At 48.9% G+C, this 27799-nt stretch overlaps 1 protein-coding gene across 6 annotated transcripts in view; it reads right to left on the reverse strand.

Moving 5' to 3' along the window:
• cacnb4a (calcium channel, voltage-dependent, beta 4a subunit) overlaps positions 1-27799 on the reverse strand; it is a 403331-nt gene that overhangs the window by 78229 nt on the left and 297303 nt on the right. For all 6 annotated transcript variants that reach the window (XM_038790022.1, XM_038790026.1, XM_038790023.1 and 3 more), the window contains one exon: positions 12822-12902. In XM_038790022.1, the coding sequence (XP_038645950.1) occupies positions 12822-12902 (81 nt within the window). The remainder of the gene's footprint in view (positions 1-12821; positions 12903-27799) is intronic.

Here is a 27799-nt window from a genome sequence, read left to right on the forward strand (position 1 = left end):
TAAATAGAGCAGGTGAATTGGCTGGACAGCATTTAAAAGTTGCACAACATGTGATGAAATGGGTCACGGACAAGAAATCCAAAGTCCGTAGTTTTGCCAGTGGAGATAAAGTTTTAGTATTGCTGCCAGTGGTGGATGAACCTTTAAAAGCAAGGTTTTGTGGACCGTATCAGATTGAAAGGAAATTAAGTGAGGTGAATTATGTAGTAAAAATGCCAGATAGAAGGAAGACTAACCGAGTGTGTCACGTGAATATGCTTAAAATGTACTTTGAAAGGGAAGGAGAGAAAAAGGAGGTTTTAATGATTCTAACGCAAAGTGACGAAACAAATCCAGATGACTTTGAATTTGACATACTCAAACTAAATTGGAAACAAGGATGTTCTTAAAAATTGGGATAAATTGTTGAGTTACCTTCCAAAGGAAAACGGGCTGACTTGAAAGAGTTATTGATATCACATGGGCAAGTTTGTGGAGATAAATTGGGAAGTACTAAAATGGCTGTACATGATGTAGATGTGGGAAATGCTGTTCCGATTAAACAGTATCCATATAGACTTATATGACATATAGACTTAACCCTTTAAAATTGGCGCAAGTTAACAAAGAGATTGAGAGTATGCTTAAAAATGGATTTTTGAAGTGTGTTGCAGCCAATGGAGCTCACCCATAGTGATGGTACCTAAACCGGACGGTACCAAACGGTTGTGTGTGGACTATAGAAAGGTTAATGTAGTTACAAGAACGGACTCTTATCCTATCCCACGTTTGGAATATTGCATTGAGAAAGGGCCTCACGGTAGCTTGGTGGTTAGCATCAATGCTTCACAGCTCCAGGGTCCCAGGTTCGATTCCCGGCTGGGTCACTGTCTGTGTGGAGTCTGCACGTCCTCCCCGTGTGTGCGTGGGTTTCCTCCGGGTGCTCCGGTTTCCTCCCACAGTCCAAAGATGTGCGGGTTAGGTGGATTGGCCATGCTAAATTGCCAGTAGTGTAAAGGTCAATGGGGGGATTGTTGGGTTAGGGGTATGTGGGTTTAAGTGGGCTGATCATTGCTCGGCACAACATCGAGGGCCGAAGGGCCTGTTCTGTGCTGTACTGTTCTATGTTCTATGTTCTATGTTCTAAAGTGGGACAATCAGCTTTTATTTCCAAACTGGATTTACTTAAAGGTTAGTTAAAGGCAGCAATACTAAAACTTTATCTCCACTGGCAGAATGGCAGGGCTATAGTGATAGGGGACTCGATCGTAAGGGGAATAGACAGGCGGTTCTGTGGACGCAATCGAGACTCCAGGATGGTATGTTGCCTCCATGGTGCAAGGGTCAAGGATGTCTCGGAGCGGCTGCAGGACATTCTGGGGGGGGAGGGTGAACAGCCAGCTGTCGTGGTGCACATAGGCACCAACGATATAGGTAAAAAACGGGATGAGGTCCTACAAGCGGAATTCAGGGAGTTAGGAGTTAAACTAAAAAGTAGGACCTCAAAGGTAGTAATCTCAGGATTGCTACGAGTGCCACGAGCTAGTCAGAGTAGGAATGTCAGGATAGATAGGATGAATGCGTGGCTCGGGAGATGGTGCAAGAGGGAGGGATTCAAATTCCTGGGGCATTGGGACCGCTTCTGGGGGAGGTGGGACCAGTACAAACCGGACGGTCTGCACTTGGGCAGGACTGGAACCGATGTCCTAGGGGGGGGGGGGTTTCTAGAGCTGTTGGGGAGGGTTTAAACTAATGTGGCAGGGGGATGGGAACCAATGCTGGAAGTTGGAAGGTAGTAAAACAGGGACAGAAACAAAAGGAAGTAAGGGGAAAAGTGCAAGGCAGAGAAGACATAGTCAGAAATCCTTAAGGGTGACAGTACAAGGTACAGTGACTGAGGGGAGCACAGTGAATAGGCCCAGTAATAACAAAAGGAATAAAACTGGAGATGTTAAGATTCAAAACAGAGGTAAAAAAACCAACATAAGTGTACTTTACCTGAATGCTCGTAGTATTCGGAATAAAGTAAATGAGTTGGTGGCACAAATCATCGTAAATGACTATGATTTAGTGGCCATTACTGAAACATGGTTAAAGGATGGTCACGACTGGGAGTTAAATATCCGAGGGTATCAAACTATTCGGAAGGACAGAGTGGATGGTAAGGGAGGTGGTGTTGCTCTGTTATTTAAGGATGACATCCGGGCAATAGTAAGGGATGACATCGGTGCTATGGAGGATAAGGTTGAATCCATTTGGGTGGAAATCAGGAATAGTAAGGCGAAAAAGTCACTGATAGGAGTAGTCTATCGGCCACCAAATAGTAACGAGATGGTGGGGCAGGCAATAAACAAAGAAATAACTGATGCATGTAGAAATGGTACAGCAGTTATCATGGGGGATTTTAATCTACATGTCGATTGGTTTAACCAGGTCGGTCAAGGCAACCGTGAGGAGGAGTTTATAGAATGTATCCGCGATAGTTTCCTAGAACAGTATGTAATGGAACCTACGAGGGAACAAGCGGTCCTAGATCTTGTCCTGTGTAATGAGACAGGATTGATTCATGATCTCATAGTTAGGGATCCTCTCGGAAGGAGCGATCACAATATGGTGGAATTTAAAATACAGATGGAGGGTGAGAAAGTAAAATCAAATACTAGTGTTTTGTGTTTAAACAAAGGAGATTACAAGGGGATGAGAGAAGAACTAGCTAAGGTAGACTGGGAGCTAAGACTTTATGGTGGAACAGTTGAGGAACAGTGGAGAACCTTCCAAGCGATTTTTCACAGTGCTCAGCAAAGGTTTATACCAACAAAAAGGAAGGACGGAAGAAAGAGGGAAAATCGACCGTGGATATCTAAGGAAATAAGGGAGGGTATCAAATTGAAGGAAAAAGCATATAAAGTGGCAAAGATTGCTGGGAGATTAGAGGACTGGGAAATCTTTAGGGGGCAACAGAAAGCTACTAAAAAAGCTATAAAGAAGAGTAAGATAGAGTATGAGAGTAAACCTGCTCAGAATATAAAAACAGACAGTAAAAGTTTTTACAAATATATAAGACAAAAAAGAGTGGCTAAGGTAAATATTGGTCCTTTAGAGGATGAGAAGGGAGTTTTAATAATGGGAAATGAGGAAATGGCTGAGGAACTGAACAGGTTTTTTGGGTCGGTCTTCACAGTGGAAGACACAAATAACATGCCAGCGACTGATAGGAATGAGGCTATGACAGGTGAGGACCTTGAGAGGATTGTTATCACTAAGGAGGGAGTGATGGGCAAGCTAATGGGGCTAAAGGTAGATAAGTCTCCTGGCCCTAATGGAATGCATCCCAGAGTGCTAAAAGAGATGGCTAGGGAAATTGCAGATGCACTAGTGATAATTTACCGAAATTCACTAGACTCTGGGGTGGTCCTGGTGGATTGGAAATTAGCAAACGTGACGCCACTGTTTAAAAAAGGAGGTCGGCAGAAAGCAGGAAATTATAGGCCAGTGAGTTTAACTTCGGTAATAGGGAAGATGCTGGAATCTATCATCAAGGAAGAAATTGCGAGGCATCTGGATAGAAATTGTCCCATTGGGCAGACGCAGCATGGGTTCGTTAAAGGCAGGTCATGCCTAACTAATTTAGTGGAATTTTTTGAGGACATTACCAGTGCAGTAGATAACGGGTAGCCGATGGATGTGGTATATCTGGATTTCCAGAAAGCCTTTGACAAGGTGCCACACAAAAGGTTGCTGCATAAGATAAAGGTGCATGGCATTAAGGGTAAAGTAGTAGCATGGATAGAGGATTGGTTAATTAATAGAAAGCAAAGAGTTGGGATAAATGGGTGTTTCTCTGGTTGGCAATCAGTAGCTAGTGGTGTCCCTCAGGGATCCGTGTTGGGCCCACAATTGTTCACAATTTACATTGATGATTTGGAGTTGGGGACGAAGGGCAATGTGTCCAAGTTTGCAGATGACACTAAGATGAGTGGTAAAGCAAAAAGTGCAGAGGATACTGGAAGTCTGCAGAGGGATTTGGATAGGTTAAGTGAATGGGCTCGGGTCTGGCAGATGGAATACAATGTTGACAAATGTGAGGTTATCCATTTTGGTAGGAATAACAGCAAACGGGATTATTATTTAAACGATAAAATATTAAAGCATGCCGCTGTTCAGAGAGACTTGGGTGTGCTAGTGCATGAGTCACAGAAGGTTGGTTTACAAGTGCAACAGGTGATTAAGAAGGCAAATGGAATTTTGTCCTTCATTGCTAGAGGGATGGAGTTTAAGACTAGGGAGGTTATGTTGCAATTGTATAAGGTGTTAGTGCGGCCACACCTGGAGTATTGTGTTCAGTTTTGGTCTCCTTACTTGAGAAAGGACGTACTGGCGCTGGAGGGTGTGCAGAGGAGATTCACTAGGTTAATCCCAGAGCTGAAGGGGTTGGATTATGAGGAGAGGTTGAGTAGACTGGGACTGTACTCGTTGGAATTTAGAAGGATGAGTGGGGAATCTTATAGAAACATTTAAAATTATGAAGGGAATAGATAGGATAGATGCGGGCAGGTTGTTTCCACTGGCGGGTGACAGCAGAACTAGGGGACATAGCCTCAAAATAAGGGGAAGTAGATTTAGAACTGAGTTTAGGAGGAACTTCTTCACCCAAAGGGTTGTGAATCTATGGAATTCCTTGCCCAGTGAAGCAGTTGAGGCTCCTTCATTACATGTTTTTAAGGTAAAGATAGATAGTTTTTTGAAGAATAAAGGGATTAAGGGCTATGGTGTTCGGGCCGGAAAGTGGAGCTGAGTCCACAAAAGATCAGCCATGATCTAATTGAATGGCGGAGCAGGCTCGAGGGGCCAGATGGCCTACTCCTGCTCCTAGTTCTTATGTTCTTATGTTACTGGCAGATACCTTTATCCAAAAGGACGAAGGAGATTTCAGCTGTTGTGATTCCAGATGGTAAATACCAATTCAAAGTTATGCCATTTGGCGTGAAAAACGCCCCAGCCACATTTCAACGGTTGACTCACAAAGTTGTTTCAGGATTACCCAATTGTGCTGTATGCATCAATGATCTGGTAATTTTCATCTAGACATGGAAACATTTAAAGCATCTGATGGAGTTATTTGATCGACTTCAGGAGGCGGGTTTGGTGATAAACCTAACCAAAAGTGAATTTGGAAAAGCCCAAGTCACTTTCCTTGGCCATACAATCGGACAGGGTCGAATGGTCCCACGCGATGTGAAAACAAAAGTTATTGGGGAGTTTCCGATACCCTCGACACGATGGGAAACAATGCGATTTCTTGGTATGTGTGGATTTTACTGGAAATTTGTACTGAATTTTAGCAGTGTGGTCGCTCCACCAAAGAGAAGGAATTGGTGGATGTTGAGTCTGGAGACGGGTGTAGATAGCCTGGGTCACAGTGAGATCCAAAAAGACGAGGTGTTGGCGTCTTGAAAAATATTAAGGTAGATAAGTCCCCAGGGCCTGATGGGATCTACCCCAGAATACGGAAGGAGTTTAGAGAGGAAATTGCTGAGGCCTTGACAGAAATCTTTGGATCCTCACTGTTTTCAGGTGATGTCCCGGAGGACTGGAGAAGAGCCAATGTTGTTCTTTTGTTTAAGTAGGGTAGCAAGGATGATCCAGACAACTACAGGCCGGTCAGTGGCAGGGAAATTACTGGAGAGAATTCTTCGAGACAGGATCTACTCCCATTTGGAAGCAAATGGACGTATTAGCGAGAGGCAGCACGGTTTTGTGAAGGAGAGGTCGTGTCTCACAACCTTGATAGAATTTTTCGAGGAGATGACAAAGATGATTGATGCAGGTAGGGCAGTAGATGTTGTCTATATGGACTTCAGTAAGGCCTTTGACAAGGTCCCTCATGGCAGACTGGTACAAAAGGTGAAGTCACACGGAATCAGGGGTGAGCTGGCAAGATGGATACAGAACTGGCCAGGTCACAGAAGGCAGAGAGTAGCAATGGAAGGGTGCTTTTCTGTTTGGAGGGCTGTGACTAGTGTTGTTCTGCAAAGATCAGTGCTGGGACCTTTGCTGTTCGTAGTATATATAAATGATTTGGAGGAAAATGTAACTGGTCTGATTAGTAAGTTTGCAGACAAAACAAAGGTTGGTGGAATTGTGGATAGTGATGAGGACTGTCAGAGAATACATCAAGATTTAGATTGTTTGGAAACTTGGGCAGAGAGCTGCAAGATGTAGTTTAATCCGGACAAATGTGAGGTAATGCATTTTGGGAGGTCTAATGCAGGAAGGGAATATACAGTGAATGGTAGAACCCTCAAGAGTATTGACAGTCAGAGAGATCTAGGTGTACAGGTCCACAGGTCACTGAAAGGGGCAACACAGGTGGAGAAGGTAGTCAGGAAGGCATATGGCATGCTTGCCTTCATTGGCCGGGGCATTGAGCATAAAAATTGGCAACTCATGTTGCAACTGTATAGAACCTTAGTTAGGCCACACTTCAAGTACAGTGTTCAGTTCGCTACACTACCAGAAGCATGTGGAGGCGTTAGAGAGGGTGCAGAAGAGATTTACCAGGATGTTGTCTGGTATGGAGGGCATTACCTATGAGGAGACGTTGAATAAACTCGGTTTGTTCTCACTGGAACGATGGAGGTTGAGGGGCGACCTGATAGAGGTCTACAAAATTATGAGCGGGGTAGACAGACTTGATAGTCAGAGGCATTTCCCAGGGTAGATGGGTCGATTGCTAGGAGGCATAGGTTTAAGGTGCGAGGGGCAAGGTTTAGAGGAGATGTATGAGGCAGGTTTTTTACACAGAGGGTAATGGGTGCCTGGAACTCGCTGCCAGAGGTGGTGGGTGGAAGTAGGGAGGAAGCAGGGGCTGGTTTAGCACAGGGCTTAATCGCTGGCTTGGAAAGCAGACCGAGACAGACCAGCAGCACGGTTCAATTCCCGTACCTGCCTCCCCGAACAGGCGCCGGAATGTGGCGACTAGGGGCTTTTCACAGTAACTTCATTTGAAGCCTACTTGTGACAATAAGCGATTTTTATTTCATTTCATTAGTGACGTTTATGGGGCATCTTGACAAATACATGAATAGGATGGGAATAGAGGGATACGGACCCTGGAAGTGCAGAAGATTTAAGTTTAGATGGGCAGCATGGTCCGCACAGGCTTGGAGGGTCGAAGGGCCTGTTCCTGTGCTGTACTTATCTTTGTTCTTTGTTTGTTGTCCACTGACGGACTTGCTCAAGAAGCGTAGCAAATTCCAGTTGACAGCGGAAAGTCAACAGGTAATTGACGGCCTGAAGTCTGTGTTCACCACTGCTCCTGGGTTAGTCATCCCACATTATACAAAATCATTCAAAGTGGCGGTTGATGCAAGTGATGTGGGCATTGGTGCGATACTTCTACAAGACGACGACGAAGGGCTAATTATTTTTCAATGAAATTGAATTCTCACCATAAAACGTATTCAACGATTAAGAAGGAGACATTGGGCGCGATTCTCTGCCCCCCACGCCGGGTGGGAGAATAGTGGGAGGGCCTCCCGACATTTTTCACGCCCTCCCGCTATTCTCTCTCCCCACGCCTGACCCACGCCACGAATCGGCGCTTGCCGTTTTTTACGTCGAGTGGCGATTCTCCGAGGCCGATGGGCCGAGCGGCCGGGCCTTCATGCCCGTTTCAACAAGGCAGCAAACACACCTGCTCGCTGTCGTCGTGAAACGGTCATCTGGAGGCCCGATTGGCACGGCAGTATCATGGCCGTGCCAAGGGGGGCATAGGCCCATAACGGACGCACTCTTTTCCCTCTGCCGCCCCGCAAGATCAAGCTGCCATGTCTAGCGGGACGGCTGAGGGAAAAGACGCCAACTGCGCATGCGCGGATTGGCGATGTCCAACCTGCGCATGCGCAGTCGACATCATCGGCCGCGTCAGCCGGCGTGACGCTTGACGTGCGGCCTTGACGACCGTTGTCAAAGCTGCGCCGCCGTGAATCATTTGCGGAGAATCTCGCCCCCGAGTTTGGTGCTGGCTTTGCAACATTTTCACATTTATGTGACCAGCAATCTGTCTGACAGCATTACATATACTGATCATAATCCGTTGACGCTTTTGGAGCGATTCCGGAATAACAATGCAAGACTGTTTCACTGGAGTATAGTGTTACAGCCATTTCATTCTTAAAAAGTACATGAAATGAAAAATGAAAATCGCTTATTGTCACGAGTAGGCTTCAAATGAAGTTACTGTGAAAAGCCCCTAGTCGACACATTCCGGCGCCTGTTCGGGGAGGCTGTTACGGGAATCGAACCGTGCTGCTGGCTTCCTTGGTCTGCTTTCAAGGCCAGCGATTCAGCCCTCTGCTAACATGTGGCAGGACGAGAAAGTGACAGCCGAGGCTTTGTCACGAATGTGATGAACAGAAGCAGGTTCAGTGGAGGAAGAAGAACTAAAATGGACTATATTATTATAAATGTTCACGTGTTTTGTTTTGTTAAAAAAAAAGGAAATGTATATTCACTGTCCATATTTCTTAAAGGAAAGTGAAAAGGTGAAAAATGAAACCATCTTGAAGTTGATGGTTTATTTTTTTGTTCTTGGGGGGAGGTGTCATGTGAGAGTACTTTTAAGAAATGGGTGTTTTTTATAGAATAACTGTAATGGGTTTACTTTTAAGAAATGGGTGTTTATTACTGCAGTGATGTCAGAGTGTGGGTGGAGCTGGGCTGTCTGTCAGCTTTTAGTTTCACTTTGAGAAAAGCTTGGGTGTGTCTGTGTTTTTTTGGCTTTGTTTCAGTGTTGGAGCTACAGCTAGCCAAAGCAGGTGTAATGTTGTTCTCTCTGCCATGTAAAGACTATCTCTTGATCATTTGGTGAATTCAGAGTGATGACTGTTCTCAGTAGCAAATTTAAACCTGATGTGCTTCTGTTAAAAGGTTTTTTTAATGTCTTATGGATGTTAAAAGGAAAGTTTAAGTATTACTTAGTGTTGTATTCTTTGGGGGTTGTATTTGAATTGATGGTTCCTAAGATGTTCACTGTATGTATTAAAAAAGCCGCACATTCGGGGGCTCTCACTCCAGTTGAATTTGAGGACCTGGTTCCCCGGTTTTGCGGGACTGTGGGGCGGCGAAAGGACAGCCATGGAGGTGTGGAGGAGCGGGCAGAGCTGCATGGAACCACGGGAGAGCAGGAAGCAGCGAAAACGGGAGAGGAAGGGACAAAGACAAAGTGCAGGTGAAGCTGACCCGGGAGCCAAGATGGTGGACCTGTGGACCTCGGACCCAGCAATCCAGCAGGCGCTGGAAAACATGCTGCAGGTTATTAAGAGCAACTTTGAGTCACTGAAGTGGGATAACTTGGACCAACTTCAGAAGGCAGTGGAACAGCTGTACCAGAGGCTGGATGCCCAGGATGAAAAAGTTAAGGAGCTGGGAGAGGCGTTGGAGGAGCAGGCGGATGCGCAGACGATTGTGGCGCTAGAAGTCGACGGGTTTAAGGAGAGGCAGAGAAGACTGCTGGACAGAGTAGAGGAGCTGGAAAATAGAGCCCGCAGACAAAATCTGAGGATCATTGGCCTCCCGGAGGGGGCTGAGGGAGCTGATGCCACAGCGTTTGTGGAGGACCTGTTGATGCAGCTCATGGAGGCTGAAGCCTTCCCACGACCGCCGGAGCTGGAGGGGGCACACAGAGTGCAGGCGAGGCAGGGGCGGCCGGGGGTGTCCCCCCCCCCCCCCCCCCCCCCCCCGTCCGATGGTGATTAGGTTCCACAGGTTTGTGGAAAAGGAGCGGGTGCTGCGGTGGGCAAAGAGCGCCAAGAGCAGCACGTGGAATAAGTGTTCTTCGCATCTACCAGGACCTAAGCCAGGAGGTGGCTAGGCGGCGAGCAGCCTTTAAACAAGTTAAGGAGGTGTTGTTCAAGAAACATGTGAAGTTTGGTCTGCTCTTCCCGGCCCGTCTTTGGGTTACGCATCAGGGTCAACACCACTACTTCTCCAAGCCCGAAGAAGCGATGGACTTTTCGAGGGATCAGGGGCTGGTCCCGAAAAGAGGTCCCACGGATGCAAGCTAGGGTCCGAGAACTACCGTTTGAAGGGATGCCGACTGTGACTGGACTGTTGGTCGACTGTTTACTGTTTTAAAGGTGCCTTTTTTTTGTGGGCAGTTTTTGCCTGGTCTTTTTCCTGTTTTTGTTGCTTTTATTTATTTATTTTTCTCTTGGTCGTTCTGCTGTGGTGGGTACCTTTTGTTGGGCTCTCTGAGTGCACTGGAGCCGGTATTGCAACAAAGGGATGGCCGGTCAGCAATGGGGATTAAAGACGTGGGTTGGGGGCTTTCGTTTCATTTATGTTTATGGTTTTTATGTTTGTTTTGGGTGGGTGCTGTATGGGTACTGGGTTATTGCGGTGTTATTTTATAAATGCTCGGAAAGGGACGTGGGTTAACACTTTTCTGTATCCACGGCGGGAACTGTATTGCACCTGGAGCAGCCTTGCGGGGCTGTTTGAGGTTTACATCTGGTTTGACCTTCCTGTGTTAGGGAGATTGCTCCAGTGGGTTGGAGTGGGGGATGGTGTGCTGGGGAGTGGGGATGAGGTTGGGGAATCAATGGGAATGGGATAAGTGGGCGCTGGAGTGATGAGTCACCGGGCTAGCAGATTGGCTAGTCAAGGGAGTCAGGTTGGAGGGGGGAGAATACAGCCAATGGATGGCAGGGGTGGGGTTACCGGGGGATGTTGCTCGGGGGGGAGGGGGGGGTGTTATTCTGCTGACGTGGGGGGGATCTGAAGTAGGCAATGGGAGGGAGGTCAGGGGTGGAGGGAGCCGAGAAGTGAGCCAAGAATGGCGCGGCGCATGGGCTGGGGGCGGGCCCAAGAAAGGTTATGGCTGACCGGCGTGGGGGGGGGGGGGGGTGGGAGGTGGGTTGTGCCCTCCAACCAGGCTGATCACCTGGAACGTCAGGGGACTAAATGGGCCAGTTAAAAGGGCTCGTGTGTTCGCACGTTTGCGAGCTCTGAAGGCGGACGTAATTATGTTGCAGGAGACACATCTGAAAGTGTCTGACCCGACTAGGCTAAGGAAGGGCTGGATTGGCCAGGTTTTCCACTCGGACTTGGATTCTAAGTCCAGGGGGGTAGCAATTATGATCAACAAGCGGGTTCAATTTGAGACGGAAGGCGTAGTCGCAGACAGGGGGGGGCAGATTCATTATGGTAAGGTGCAGACTGGAGGGGAGGAGAGTGGTGCCGGTGAACATTTATGCTCCGAACTGGGACGACGTGGACTTTATCAAAAGACTGCTGGGGAAGATCCCGGACCTAGACTCTCGTGGGTTGATAATGAGGGGGGGGACTTTAATACGGTCCTTGACCCAGGGCTGGACCGGTCGTGTCCCAGAACGGGTAGACTCCCAGCAATGGCAAGGGAGTTGAAAGGGTTCATGGACCAAATAGGGGCAGTGGACCCATGGAGGGCCAGATAGCCGGCAGGAAGGGGCTACTCGTTTTACTCGCATGTTCATAAAGTGTATTCTCGGATTGATTTCTTTATCATGAGCAGGGACTGCGTAAGCGAGGTAAAAATGAAAAAAGATTAACTGAGTTCATAGAATAAACATTGTTTTGCTTTAAAAAATACTGTTAGATGTCTGTTGCACCACACCTGTAGATTGGGCCGTGTGCTCCCCATACCATAATCTAGTAAAAGTTGTGGGTCAGGTGAACTCCATGATACACTTTGGGGTTCTCTAAACCTTGGCCCATAACACCCCTCAGTCTCCTCTGCTCCAAGGAACGCATTCCAAGTCTATCCAATCTCTCTTCACAACTAAAACTCTCCAGCCCAGGCATCATCCTGGTAAATCTCCTCTGCACCCTTTCCAGTGCTATCACATTGCTCCTATAATGTGGATTCCAGAACTGCACACAATAGTCTAGATGTGGCCTAACCAACACTTTATACAGTTCCAGCATAACCTCCCTGCTCTTAAACTCTGTACCTTGGATAATAAAGTCCAAATATGCCTTCTTAATCACTGTATCTACCTGCTCTGCTACCTTCAGGGACCAGTGAACATGCACACCAAGGTCCCTCTGATTGTTGGTGCTTCCTAGGGTCCTGTCGCTCATCATGTATTCCCTTGTCTTATTTGTCCTGCCAAAATGCATCACCTCACACTTATCTGATTTGAATTCCATTTGCTACTGATCAGTCCATCTGACCAGCCCATCTGTGTACTCCTGTAATCGAAGGCTATCCTCCTCACTATTTACCATCCCACCAATTTATGCACCATCTGCAAACTTACAGATCAACCCTCCTACATTCAAGTTTAAATCATTTATATAAATCACAAACAGCAAAGGCCCCAACACTGATCCCTTCGGGACCCCACTGGACACAGGCTTCCAGTCAGAAAAATGCTCCTCGACCATCACCCTCTGCTTCCTGCCACTCAGCCAACTCTGGATCCAATCTGCCATTCCCGTCTGAGGCTCGAAAGTAAAACTGAGTGCCGTTCGATAGCAGGGTCATTCCTGGAGCTACAAGCTACAAAAGATCCCGCTACCCACCCACCCACCAAAGCTTCCTGCTGCTGTTGGGCCCGAGATATTCCACCCGTGGTATTTTTCTAAGCCACCTGAATTAGCTGAAAACAAAAACAATTGTGAGTCGATCCGAATTACCCAGGTCAAAATGATTGCCACTTTCAGTCCCACCCCTACCAGGCATGGCAGAAGATCAAGGAAAAGATTTGTGAACAGGCATTTGAGAACTGAAAGAACATCGCTGCTAAAGTTACCCAACTGCACCTACTTAATTTCGGCAATCCAGCGGTATCCCTTACCTCGTAACCTTTCAACGATGGGCCCACCAACACAACGGGCCTCATGGACGGCACCACGTCATAAGGAGGAATGTGTTCAGTCTGCGTTCAATAAAAACAATAATGATGTATGAGAAAACACATTATATCCAAATAGTTAATGGCAATGTTACTTCAGGGTAAAGCACTTACAATGCAAGACTGTACTTATGGGGGAGATTCATGTGACTCCAGATCCATAGAATTGTGGCTGACTCTTAAATGCTCTCTGAAATGGCCGAGCAAACCACTTAGTTCAAGGGCAGTCGGGGAATGGACAATAAAATGCTGGCCCAGCCGGCGATGCACACATCCCATGAGATTTAAAACAAATTACTTTGGTATGTTCCAAAAAATATTAGATAGATCTTGTTAAGAATACACACCTTCCAAAGTAGTTCCTCTGTGGAATGTGATAGACCAATTTCATGATATTCAGCAGAGTTCCTAATGGAATACATTCACTGGGTAGGCCTGGATACCAAGTAGATTGAATGCTGACAGTGATCCATAGAGGAGTCCATCAAATTATCATTTGGGTAATTCCTCCATAGGACAATGGAAGATATATTTAAACAAGTGGAAGTGTCCCTTTAGATCACTGGAGGACACCATTAGAAAATAGTTACTGCGTTGCTGCTCCTTTGCATTGTTAGATGCAGCCTTGAGGTTCAAGTGAACACAGCAATCAAACCACTGCCATCCAAAGTTACATCTCAAGTTTTTTTAAACGTGCCTCACTGTGGAGTCAAAAGGCGCAAGAGTGCTGCAACCGGTGCCACATTGAAACAATTTTCTCCTCTCCTAGACTCACCTGAGGTGATCGGCAATTGTCCGAGTCAGTCAAACTCACTCCCCTTACATGACTGGCCACTGGGCCAAGAAGGGCACCCACAGTTCACGAGTGATAACTTAATGAGACCAGTGGATCACTTTGGCATAAACCTGCCGACAGCCTCATGAGGCACAGGCAACGTTAGCTACACTGGGTAAACCAATTGTTACTCAAAACATTTTTCTTAACTATCAATTGAAATAAACAGATTTTAAAAATGAGACATCAAATTGAATTGCAATTTTATTCTGGTTGTTGTTGGTCTGGTATTTTGGATAAGATTTCTGATTTAAAAATCTAATAGTTGTGTATATTGTCAGGAAACAGGTAGTTTTAAATATTTTACATTTGCATTTCTGAGTGTTAGAAATAAGGTTTAATTTAAGTAGGTTTGATTTTATGTATCTGTATTTTAAAGGATTAATAACCTCAATTTGGCTCATCGGCCTGCATTGTAATGAGGGTTTTCAACATGAAAGCAAACCAGGTTTTTAAAGAAACACAAAACTGTTGCTTAGCAACCAAGGGCCTTCCTGGAACAGAAAGAACTTTTCAGTCAGTTGTAAGCAAGTGCCAGGAGAAGGCGAACACAAGACAGGGAAACTGCAGAGAAGATTTCCCAAAAGAATAAAAGAAAGTTCCAGAAACCAGGAAGTGGGGACAAAATAATGTCTCAGGAAGACAGTAAGTTAAAGGAACAAAGAACAGAAGGTTGAACAAGGTCCTGTTCAGCAGAATTAAAGTAACACGCAGTGAAAGCCCTATGAGTTAAAGAGACAGCTGCAGGAACCAGATTTAAAGTCAACTAGGTAAGGAGCCAGATATCTGAAGAGGTCAAAATGTTGGTGACACCTATGGAAAACTTTTAAGCAGGGGTGTTCTGTTGTTGTGGCTCAGTACACGAGAGATTGTGTGGAACTTAAAAGGCATATGGTGATCCAGGGCAGAGGAATACCCGAAGGAAAGGTTGAAACCTTGGAAGTGGATCCTTGGTGAAGCCATCCGAAAAAAGTGTTGTTTAGGTAAAAATTCCAAGGCATATTCTTTGAGAGCAGAGATTGGAAACCCTCCAGTGAGATCAGTTTGCTCACAATGTGACAAGCGGCACATGGGAATATCACCACCTGAAAGCAGGTGCCTGTCAGGTGGTGATATTCCCATGTACCTGCTGCATTCACCTGTCCAGGAGTAATGTTGTAACAGTAACTAGATTCCCTGAATGTTGAAAGGGCTCTTAGTGTATAGTTGTTCATCTCTGGGTACATTTAACTGATTAACTCATTTGTCTGGAAGCATGTAATAAGGATGAGGGAGAACTCAAACAGGATAATGCTTTTTGTTGGAAAATGTATGAATTTGAGTAAGTTCCACGGTTGTGCAATTATTTATTCAGTCATTTGTCTTTATTGAATCAACATACTTATTGACAAATTAATATAAACATTGTTAAGTTTGCTTGAAACTGGACTCTAAAAGAACTGATTGGGTAGAAAGAGAAAGATTCTGCAGTTCTGACACTTCTTTTTTATTTATTTACAGCACATGGACGGCTTTGGCTAGGCCAGCATTTATTGCCCATCCCTTGTTGCCCTTGAGAAGGTGGTGGTGAGCTGCCTTCTGAGTCGCTGCAGTCCCTGAGGCAGACGTACACCCTTTGTGCTCTTCTGGGAGGGAGTTCCAGGATTTTGACCCAGCGACAGTGAAGAAACAGCAATATATTTCCAAGTCAAGATGATGAGTGGCTTGGAGGGGAACTTCCAGGTGGTGATATTCCCATGTACCTGCTGCATTCACCCTTCTAGATGGTAGTGGTCACGTTTGTGGAATATGTTGCCGAAGGAACCTTGGTGAGTTCCTACAGTGCATCTTGTAGATGGTACACACTGTTGCCACTGTTAGGCAGTGGTGGACGGATGGAATGTTTGTGCAAGGTGAAGAAATCAGTGGGCTATTTTGTCCTGGATGGTATCATGTTTCTTGAGTGTCGATGGAGCTGCACTCATCCAGGCAAGAGAAGGGTATTCCATTACACACCTGACTTTGGGGCTGTCAGGAGGTGAGTTACTCATCTCAGGATTCCTAGTCTTTGACCTGCTCTGGTTGCCACAGTATTTCTATGGTTAGTCCAGTTCAGTTTGTGGTCAATGGATATTGATAGTGGGGGATTTAACTATCGTAATGCCACTGCATCTCAAGGGGCGGTGGTTAGATCCTCTCTTATTGGAGATGGTCATTACCTGGCACTTGTGTGATGTGAATGTTCTTGCCACTTCTCAGCCGAAGCCTGGATATTGTCCAGGTCTTGCTGCATTTGGACATGAACTCCTTCAGTATGAGGAGTCGCGGATGGTGCTGAGTATTGCGCAGTCATCTGCGAAGATCCCCATTTCTGACCTTATGATGGAAGGGAGGTCATTGATGAAGCAGCAGAAGACACTGGGACACTACTCTGAGGAACTCCTGTAGTGATGTCCTGGAGCTGAGATGACTGACCTCCAACCACCACAACCATCTTCCTTTGTGCCAGGTATGATGCCAACCAGTGGAGATTTTTCTCCTTGATTCCCATTGACTTCAGTTTGCTAGGGCTTCTTGGTGCCATACTCGGTCAAATGCTGCCTTGATGTCAATGACAGTCACTCTCACCTGCGATGAGGGATTGTAGATATATTGGATTATAAACATTTGGCAATTTAATGGTTAAACGCCTAGGTTAGAGCAGTCATATTTTTTACAACAATCTTGTTTTGCAAGACCAGAAAGCTTTTAGGGGCCAGAGGTGAAATTGACCAGAGTAAAAAGCATGGGCTAATGCACTGTTGTTTAACTCGGAGTCTCCCTGGGGAGTTAATGTGTTTTCAGCTTGGGGAGATGATGTCATTGTTGGGTGGAGCTAAGGCATTCCGACATTTTGAGAATGATTTTGAGTTGAATTCGGATCTGGCTATCCTTGAGAGCATAAGTAAAGTATTTTGCTCTCACGGTAGGATTGTTCAAAACGGATTTTAAAGCAATGCAGACTTGTCTGAGGGCAAGGGGGAAGCTGAAACAAACCAGTTGAAACAGCTTTTTGAAGACATACAGCCAGAGTCTGCAGGGGTTCCAACAGCAGCCAAATCTGTTCTGGAAAGCAAGTATTACTCCGTGCCATTGGGATGTAGGATGGATTGAGAGCTGTATGTTTTTTTTCTTGTTGATTAATTGGGAATACAGATAGTAATTAAGGTTATTGTATTTATTGTACTGAATAATATTGTTTTAAGGAGCAATTGTAAGATATTTTTGAGCGTGCTGTTAAAGAGTTTAATATTGTGTTAATAATAAAGTATTGTTTTAAAATACCAAATCCTTATTTCTTTGTGCAAGTATTCCTTCCGCACAGTCTTACAAAATATACTAAAATATTGGGGTTTCGGTACAGTATCCTGGCCACTGTTGGGGTCTGATCTGGGATCGTAATATATCTCACCTCTGGCATTGAGCTTCTTTGTCCATGTTTAAGCTGTAATGAGGCCAGGAGCTGAATGATCCTGGCAAAATCCAGACTAATCGGCCGTGAACAGGTTACTGGCAAGTAAGTGCCGCTGATAGCACTGTGGCTGACCCCTTCCATCACTTTGTTGATGATCAGGAGTGGACTGATTAGGGTGGTAATTGGCTGGGTTGGATTTGTCCTGTTTCTTGTCTACAGGACACACGTGGGCAATTTTCTACAATGCCGGGTTGATATCAGTGTTGTAGCTGCACTGGAACAGCTTGGCTAGGGGTGCGGCAAGTTCTGGTGCACAAGTCTTCAGTACTATTACTGGAATATTTTCAGGGTCCATAACCTTTGCAGTATCCAGAGCCATCAGCCATTTCTTAATATCATGTGGAGACTCACAGAATCATAGATAGAATCACAGAATTTACAGTGCAGAATGAGGCCATTTGGCCCATCGGGTCTACACTGTCCCTTGGAAAGAGCACCCTACTTAAGCCCACGTCTCCACCCCATCACCGTAACACAGTAACCCCACCCAACCTTTCGGAAACTAAAGGGCAATTTAAAATGGCCAATCGACCTAGCCTGCACATCTTTGGACTGTGGGAGGAAACTGGAGCACCCGGAGGAAACCCACACAGACATGGGGAGAACGTGCAAACTCCGCGCAGATAGTCACCTGAGGCTGGAATTGAACCCGGGTCCCTGGAGCTGTGAGGCAACAGTGCTAACCTCTGTGCCGCCCCAGTAAAGCGAGCTGGCTGAAGACTGAAATCTATGATGCTGGGGACCTCTCGAGGAGGAGGAGGCTGAGATGTATCATCTACTCAGCATTTCTAGCTGACGATTGTTGTGAATGCTTCAGCCTTACCTTTTGCACTGGTGTGCTGGGCACTTCCGTCACTGCGGAGTGAGTTGTTCAATTATTCACCACTATTCACTTCTCGATGTGGCAGCATGGCAGAGCTTAGATCCGATCTGTTGGTTGTGCAATCACTTAACTCTGCCTATCACTTGCTGCATATGCTGTTTGACACACAAATAGTCCTGTGTTGTAGCTTCACCAGGTTGACACCTCATTTTTAGGTATGCCTGATGTTGCTCCTGGAATGCTCTCCTGCACTCTTCATTGAACCAGGGTTGATCCCCCGGCTTGGTGGTAATGGTAGAGTGGGGGATATGCCGGGGTATGAGGTTGCAGATTGTGGTTGAATACAATTCTGCTGCTGCTGATGGCCCACAGAGCCTCATGGATGCCGAGTCTTGAGTTGCGAGACCTGTTTGAAATCTAACCCATTTAGCACAATGCGGTAGTGTCAACGACATGATGGAGGGTCTCCTCAATGCGAAGATGGGACATCATCTCCACAACGACTGTACGGTGACGTTGAAGTTCCCTACTCAGAGTACATTCTGCGCCCTTGCCACCCTTAGTGCTTCCTCCAAGTGATATTCAATAATAATAATCGCATATTGTCACAAATAGGCTTCAATGAAGTTACTGTGAAAAGCCCCTAGTCGCCACATTCCAGCGCCTGTTCGGGGAGGCCAGTACAGGAATTGAACCCACGCAGCTGGCCTTGTTCTGTATTACAAGCCAGCTGTTTAACCCACTGTGCTAAACCAGCCCTTAAACTAACATGGAGAAGTATTGATTTATGGTGGCTGGTACGTGGTCATCAGCAGGAGTTTTCTTTGCCCATGTTTGCCATGAGTCTTCATGGGGTCCAGAGTCGGTGTTGAGGACTCCCAGGGCAACTCTCTCTCGACTGTAATTATGCCGTCGCCTTTGCTGGGTCTGTCCTGACATACCCAGGAATAGCAATGGTGGTATCTGGGACATTATCTGTAACGTGTGATAAGGTAGAACACATGTAGCTCAATGGTAGAGTGTATGCTTTGCATATATGAGATTCGGGGTTCAATCCTCGGCATTTTCACTAGGGGCTGGTTTAGCACACTGGGCTAAATCGCTGGCTTTTAAAGCAGACCAAGCAGGCCAGCAGCATGGTTCAATTCCTGTACCAGCCTCCCCGGACAGGCGCTGGAATGTGGCGACTAGGAGCTTTTCACAGTAACTTCATTGAAGCCTACTCGTGACAATAAGCAATTTTCACTTAATTTTGTGAGTTTGACTATGTCACACTGTTGCTCAACTAGTCTGTGGAACAGCTCTCCCAACTTGGGCACAAGCCCCCGATGTTAGTACGTAAGACTTTGCAGAGTCGACAGGGCTGGATTTTCCGTCTTTTTCCGTGCTGAGGTTGATGCCAGGTAGTCCGTCCAGTTTCATTCTTTTGTATTTTCTTTATAACAGTTGAATACAACTGAGTAGCTTGCTGGGCCATTCCAGAAGGCACTTAAGAGTCAACCACATTGCTGTGGGTCTGGAGACACATGTAGGTCAGACCAGGTAAGGATGGCAGATTTCCTTCCCTAAAGGACATTAGTGAACCAGTTGGGTTTTTACAACAATCATAGAATCCCGACAGTGCAGAAAGAGACTATTCAGTTCATTGGGTCTGTACTGAACCTCTGAAAGTACACCCTACCTATGCCCACACCCCTGCAACCCTTTAACCCCATTTAAACTTTGGATACTAAGGGGCAATCTAGCTGCTAACCTGCACATCTTTGGACTGTGGGAGGAAACTGGAGCACCCGGAGGAAACCCACGGAAACAAGGGGAGAATGTGTAAACTCCACACAGTCACCCGAGGTCGGAATGAAACCTGGGACCCTGGTGCAGTGAGGCACCAGTGCTAAACACTGTGCCACTGGGGTTTCATCGTCATTATTTATTGAGTTTAAATTCCACCATCTCAAATAGTGGGATGCAAATGCGGGTCCAGTGCTCACCCCCACTATCACTGTTGAGTATTCGCTAAATCTTGGTGCCTTGTGCATTTTTTAAATGTATTAGTCATCGTAGTCCGTCTTCTCAAGTGCAACGTCTGCCATTTCTAAAATGAGTACCATGGTGAGTTTGGAGGGCTGATGATCTAAATGTGTGCTTCCAATGTGGAGCCTCAGCCATTTGAAATCTACAATGAGAAATTATGGGTACCCCCTCCTGCAATTTTCTATTTATTTATTTTTTTAAACTAATGGGTCAAAACACAGAATGGGCAATTAGCCATCAGTTGCAAAACTGCAGATTACAGAAACAATACAGCTTTCAGATCAACTAAGACCGAATCCACTTGTGGGAACAAGAAGTTCAAAACAAGAGTAGGTGCTCCACTCCATTGCAGCCTCATGATCCTTTCAATCAAATTCCCTGTCTTTTCTTCCTAACTCTTAATTCCGAGATATCCCTCTCCCTTCAAAGCACCTCAATTGATTCTAAGGACGGGATTCTCCGGAGCCCGATGCCGGAATCGGGGCAGGCAGCGGTTTGACGCTGGTTCACAATGTTCTGCCCCTTCCAAATTGGCATCATCGGGACTCGTATCGTGCGCAGCCGCAACGCCATTGGCGAGTTGTCAGTCGGACCACCCGAGATGCTCCGCCTCCAATGGGCCGAGTTGCCAACAGCGCAGGCCACTTGTGGTTCCAGTGGTCGGGAGCGTGGCGTGCTGACCACACACGGTCGAGATCCATGCTGCTGCCCCGGGAGCTTCTGCTAGGGTCGGGGGGAGTATTTGGGAATGGCCAGGGGTTGGGCTGTGGACTCCGGGCGGGCGGATTCATGGTCCAGCATAGCCGGCGCTATGATTCCCAGCGTGACCGGTACGGGTGTAGGCGTACATGGCTGCAGGGTGTCAGCCCTGCACATGCGCAGCCCGGGAACCAGCAATTCTCCGGCTGTCCTCCGCGCGTTCCGCGGGTGTTCTTCACGGCACTGGTGCTAGCCCCTTACCAGTACCGGAATCGGTGAGGAATGAGCATGATTTTCCCATCGTGGAACACTGTGGATTCTCTGTTGGCGCCGGCACTTAGCCTCAGAAATGGAGAATCCAGCCCTACATCTGTTATTTAAAGGTCATGCATCCTGATACTTTATCATTCTTTGAGAGATGGAAGACCATAAGACATAGGAGCAGAATTAGGCCACTTGGCCCATCGAATCTGCTCCGCCATTCAATCATCCCCATTCTCCTGCCTTCTCCCCATAACCCCTGATCCCCTTATTAATCAAGAACCTATCTATCTCTGTCTTAAAGACACTCAGTGATTTGGCCTCCACAGCCTTCTGTGGCAAAGTGTTCCACAGATTCACCACCCTCTGGCTGAAGATATTTCTCTTCATCTCTGTTTTAAAGGATCATCCCTTTAGTCTGAGATTGTGTCCTCTGGTTCTAGTTTTTCCTTCAAGTGGAAACATCCTCTCCACGAACACTCTATCCAGGCCTCGCAGTATCTTGTAAGTTTCAATAAGACCTGCCCTCATCCTTCTAAACTCCAACGAGTACAGACCCAGAGTCCTCAACCGTTCCTCATATGACAAGTTCTTAATTCCAAGGATCATTCATGTGAACCTCCTCTGGACCCTTTCCAAGGCTAGCACATCCTTCCTTAGATACGGGTCCAAAACTGATCACAATACTCCAAATGGGGTCTGACCAGAGCCTTTTACAGCCTCAGAAGTACATCCCTGGTCTTGTATTCTAGCCCTCTTGGTATGAATGCTAACATTGCATTTGCCGTCTTTTTTTCACAGATTTTCACAAAATATAAACAACAAAACAATATTAACAAAACAACCGTGATAAAAACCCAAGAACAACACCCGCCCAACTTCAAAAGCAACTGCAAACAAAGGAAGAAAAAAAAAAACACCCAAACAACAAAAGGGAAAGAGATAACAACCGCCACATCCCACAAACCCATGTACACAGTTCTCCCTCCCACCGAACCAAACCCCCCCCCCCAGCCTCCTTTCCCCCCCCGGGTCGCTGCTGCTGCCGGCCTATTTCCCTGCCGTTCCGCCAGGAAGTCCAGGAAAGGCTGCCACCGCCTAAAGAACCCTTGTACTGATCCCCTCAGGGCAAATTTCACCTTCTCCAATTTAATGAACCCCGCCATATCATTGATCCAGGCCTCCACGCTTGGGGGCCTCGCATCCTTCCATTGAAGCAAGATCCTCCGCCGGGCTATTAGGGATGCAAAGGCCAGAACACCAGCCTCTTTCGCCTCCTGCACTCCCGGCTCCACTGCAAACCCAAAAATTGCGAGTCCCCAGCTTGGCTTGACCCTGGATCCCACCACCCTCGACACCGTCCTTGCTACCCCCGTCCGAAACTCCCCCAGCGCTGAGCACGCCCAAAACATATGTGCGTGATTCGCTGGGCTCCCCGAGCACCTAGCACACCTGTCTTCGCCCCCGGAAAACCTACTCAACCTCGTCCCAGTCATGTGGGCCCTATGCAGCACCTTGAACTGTATAAGGCTAAACCTCGCACAGGAAGAGGAGGAATTCACTCTCTCCAGGGCATCCGCCCACGTCCCCTCCTCAATCTTCTCACCCAGCTCATCTTCCCATTTCCCCTTCAGTTCCTCCACCGAGGCCTCGTCTACCTCCTGCATTACCCGGTATGTGTCTGAAATCCTCCCTCCTCCAACCCACACCCCCGAGAGCACCCTGTCCCGTACCCCATGTGGGGGCAGCTAGGGGAACCCCTCCACCTGCCGCCTGGCAAACGCCCTAACCTGCATGTACCTAAACATGTTCCCCGGGGGGAGCCCAAACTTGAAAAATGAAATGAAAAATGAAAATCGCTTATTGTCACGAGTAGGCTTCAATGAAGTTACTGTGAAAAGCCCCTAGTCGCCAAATTCCGGCGCCTGTCCGGGAGGCTGGTACGGGAATCGAACCGTGCTGCTGGCCTGCTTTAAAACCTAGCGATTTAGCCGCGTGAGCTAAACCAGCCACTGTAACTTCCTCTCTAACTCCCCCAAGCTCGTGAACCTCCCCTCCACAAACAGGTACCTCAACCTCCTAACCCCTACCCTGTGCCAGCCCAGAAATCCACCATCGATGCTCCCTGGAACAAACCGATGGTTCCCCCGTATCGGGGCCTCCATCGAGCTCCCCACTTCTCCCCTATGCCGTCTCCATTGCCCCCAAAGTTTGAGGGTAGCCGCCACCACCGGGCTCATGGTATACCTCGTTGGAGGGAGCGGCAACGGCGCCGTTACCAGCGCCTCCAGAATCGTGTCCACACAGGACGCCACCTCCATCCTCTTCCATGCTGCCCCTTCCCCGTCCATTACCCACTTACGCACCATCTCTGCGTTGGCAGCCCAATAGTACCCACAGAGGTTGGCAACGCCAGCCCCTCCCCATCCCTGCCCCGATCCAGGAACACTCTTCTCACCCTCGGAGTCCCATGCTCCCACACAAATCCCGTAATACCCCTGTTGACCCTCCTAAAAAAGGCCTTCGGGATAAGGATGGGGAGGCACTGGAACAGGAACAAAAATCTCGGGAGCACCGTCACCTTAACGGACTGCACCCTCCACGCCAGTGACAGCGGTAACATATCCCACCTTTTGAACTCCTCCTCCATCTGCTCCACCAACCTTGTGAGGTTGAGCTTGTGCAGGGCCCCCCAGCTCCCAGCCACCTGGACTCCTAGGTACCTGAAGCTCTTCCCTGCCTGCTTCAGTGGGAGCCTACCAATCCCCTCCTCCTGATCCCCCGGGTGCACCTCAAACAACTCGCTCCTGCCCAGGTTCAGCTTATACCCAGAGAAGCCCCCGAATTCCCTAAGAATCCTCATCACCTCCGGCATCCCCCCCACCAGGTCCGCCACATACAGCAACAGGTCATCCGTATACAGCGACACTCGATGCTCCTCCCCACCCCGCACCAGGCCCCTTCAGTTCCCTGACTCCCTCAACGCCATGGCCAGGGGCTCAATTGCCAACATAAAGAGCAAGGGGGACAGGGGACACCCCTGTCTCGTCCCCCAATACAGCCGAAAGTACTTCGACCTCCTCCTATTCGTGGCTACACTCGCCATCGGGGCCTCATAGAGCAACCTTTCCCAACGGACAAACCCCTCCCCAAACCCAAACCTTTCCAACACCTCCCACAGATACCCCCACTCAAACCTATCAACGGCCTTCTCCGCATCTAATGCCACCACTATCTCTGCCTCCCCTTCCACAGCCAGCATCATAATAACATTGAGGAGCCTTCGTACGTTTGTATTCAACTGCCTTCACAAACCCCATCTGGTCCTCATGAATGACCCCCGGCGCACAATCCTCTATTCTTGTGGCTAGGATCTTTGCCAGCAGCTTGGCGTCTACATTTAGCAGCGAGATTGGCTTATATGACCCACACTGCAGAGGGTCCTTGTCCCACTTCAGGATCAAGGAAATCAGCGTCCGTGACATGGTTGGGGGCAAAGCCCCCCCTCCCTTGCCTCGTTACAAGTCCGGACCAACAGGGGGCCAAAAAGGTCCGCATACCTTTTATAAAATTCCGCCGGAAACCCATCCAGCCCCGGCGCCTTCCCCGACTACATACTCCCTATCCCTTTGACCAGCTCCTCCAACTCAATCGGCGCCCCCAGTCCCTCCACCTGCCCCTCCTCCACCCTCGGAAATCGCAGCTTGTCCAAGAAGCGCCCCATTCCACCCCCCTCTACCGGGGGTTCAGACTGGTACAGTTCCCCATAGAAGTCCCTGAAGACCCCATTAACATCTACCCCCCTCCGCACCACATTCCCAGCTCTATCTGTCACTCCCCCAATCTCCCTGGCCGCGTTCCGCTTTCGGAGCTGGTGTGCCAGCATCGTGCTCGCCTTCTCCCCATACTCATATACCGCCCCCTGTGCTTTCCTCCACTGAGCTTCCGCCTTTCTGGTAGTCAATAGGTCGAATCTGGCCTGAAGGCTACGCCTCTCCCCCAGCAATCCCTCCTCTGGAGCCTCCACATATCTCCTATCCATCCTCACCATCTCCCCTATCAGTCTCTCCCTCTCCCTCTGCTCCCCCCTCTCCCTATGGGTTCGGATGGAAATCAACTCCCCTCTAGTCACCGCCTTCAATGCCTCCCAGACCGTCCCCACTCGGACCTCCCCGTTGTCGTGGCCTCAAGATACCTCTCAATACACCCCTGAACCCTCTCGGCCACCTCCTCATCTGCCAACAGCCCCACCTCCAAGCGCCAGAGCGAACGTTGGTCCCTCTCCTCCCCCAGCCCGAGGTCCACCCAGTGCGGGGCATGATCTGAAGTGGCAATGGCAGAGTATTCAACATCCTCCACCCTCGAAACCAGCCCCCTGCTCAGGACAAAGAAATCAATCCTCGAATAGGCCTTATGCACGTGGGAGAAAAACGAGTACTCCCTGGCCCTTGGCCTCGCAAACCTCCAGGGATCCACCCCCCCATCTGGTCCATAAATCCTCTCAACACCTTAGCCGCTGCCGGCCTCCTACCTGTCCGGGACTTGGATCGATCCAATGGGGGATCCAGCACCGTGTTGAAGTCCCCCCCCATGATCAGGCCCCCCACCTCCAGGTCCGGAATGCGGCCCAACATACGCCGCATAAACCCCGCATCGTCCCAATTTGGGGCGTAAACATTCACCAACACCACCCGCTCCCCCTGCAGCTTACCACTCACCATCACATACCTCCCGCCACTGTCAGCCACCACCTTTAACGCCTCAAACGTCACCTTCTTCCCCACCAGGATCGCCACTCCCCTACTCTTCTCATCCAGCCCTGAGTGAAATACTTGGCCCACCCATCCCTTCCTCAGCCGAATCTGGTCCGCCACTTTCAGGTGTATCTCTTGGAGCATGGCCACATCCGCCTTCAGCCCCCTCACATTCCAGGTTATCAGCCGGATCAGAGGGCTCCCTGCCCCCCTCCCCTGCCGATTAGCCATAACCCATCTCCTGCCCACCACTGGCCAGCGTCTCCCGCTCTGCCAGTTCCCCACGGCGGCAACTCCCCCCCTCCAGCACCCCCTGCGTCCTCCAGCTCCTTCCTGACCATTTGAGCAGCAATCCGGTAACCCCCCCCCCTCAGGCTAGGACCCCTCCTAGCACTCCCATGAGACAGCTAACTTCTGCTGACCCCGGCGACTCCCGCCCTACCTCCGACTCCTCCCCACGTGGGACTACCCCTCTTCCTTGGTGCCCATCAGCAGGTCCTCCCCCCCCCCCCCCCCCCCGCTCTTGCGCGGGGGAAAAAAAACAGCCAGCAACGGCCCGCGCTTCTCAGCTCCGTCTCCGCCCCCACAATCTCGCAGCACGGGAAACCAGAGAAAAGCCCGCGCTTTCGCCCTGCCCAACCCCGCCTCCTCTAGGGCAACCCCCATTGCCAGTCCCCCCCATCAGCTCCCCGCACTCCCCGTTTACCCCCCTGCCCGAACCCGTCCACCAGACCCATACAAAAAACATAACGACATCACCCCACCCACCCTAAGGCCAACCCATATCTTGCATTAAACAGAGCAAACACAAGTACAGTATTATACAACATCCCCCATCTTAGACCCTCAGTTTGAGTCCAGATTCTCGGCCTGCACGAAGGCCCATGCCTACTCCGGGGACACAACATAATGGTGCCGGTCCTTGTAGGTGACCCACAAACGTGCCGACTGCAACATGCCAAACTTCACGCTCCGTCTGTGGAGCACCGCCTTCGTCCGGTTGAACCCGGCCCTCGGCCTCGCCACCTCCGCACTCCAGTCCTGGAAGATCCGCACCTCCGTGTTCTCCCACTTGCTGCTCCGCTCCTTCTTGGCCCACCGGAGCACGCACTCACGATCCACGAAACGGTGAAACCGCACCAACACCGCCCGCGGCGGCTCGTTCGGCCTGGGCCTCCTAGCCAGAATTCTGTGGGCCCCTTCCAACTCCAGGGGCCCCTGGAAGGACCCAGCTCCCATCAGCGAGTTCAGCATAACGACCACATAGGCCACCAGGTCCGACCCCTCCAGCCCCTCCGTGAGGCCCAGGATCCGCAAATTCTTCCGCCTCGACCGGTTGTCCAGCTCCTCGAACCGCTCCTGCCATCTTTTATGGAGGGCCTCGTGCATCTCCACCTTCCCCGTGATGGCCACGGCCTCATCCTCCCTTTCGGAGGCCTGCTTCTGCAGCTCCCGGATCGTGGCCCCCTGGGCTGTCTGAGTCTCCATCAGCTCTCTGGTGGTAGCCTTCAGTGACTCCAGCAGCTCCACCTTAAGCTCCTGGAAGCAGCGCAGCAGAGTCTCCTGCTGCTCCTGCGCCCACCGCCTCAGCTCCTCGAGGCCTCCGCCGGCCGCCATTTTGTTTTTCTTCCCCCGCTTTTCCAGGGGTGCTTCCACCGTTTTTCTTCTTACCCCACTCCTGGTCCGGACCATAGGACCGTAGGGATCGACTCCAGTCCCCTTCCCACGTCGGGATTCGTCGACGAAGTTCCGTTGGGGGCCCTGAAAAGAGCCCCAAAGTCCGTTATTCGCGGGAGCTGCCGAACGTGCGGCTTAGCTCCGCATTGCCGCCACCGGAAGTCCTGCATTTGCCTTCTTAACTGCCAACTGAACCTGCACATTAACCTTAAGGGAATCATGAGCATGTCCCTTTGTGCTTCTGATTTCCTAAGCATTTTCCCATTTAGACAATAGTCTATGTATAAATTCCTCCTTCCAAAATGCATAACCTCACACTTTTCCACATTGTATTTAATTTGCCACTTC

The sequence above is a fragment of the Scyliorhinus canicula genome, chromosome 2 (genome assembly GCF_902713615.1).
Source record: "Scyliorhinus canicula chromosome 2, sScyCan1.1, whole genome shotgun sequence".
Classification (NCBI taxonomy): domain Eukaryota; kingdom Metazoa; phylum Chordata; class Chondrichthyes; order Carcharhiniformes; family Scyliorhinidae; genus Scyliorhinus; species Scyliorhinus canicula.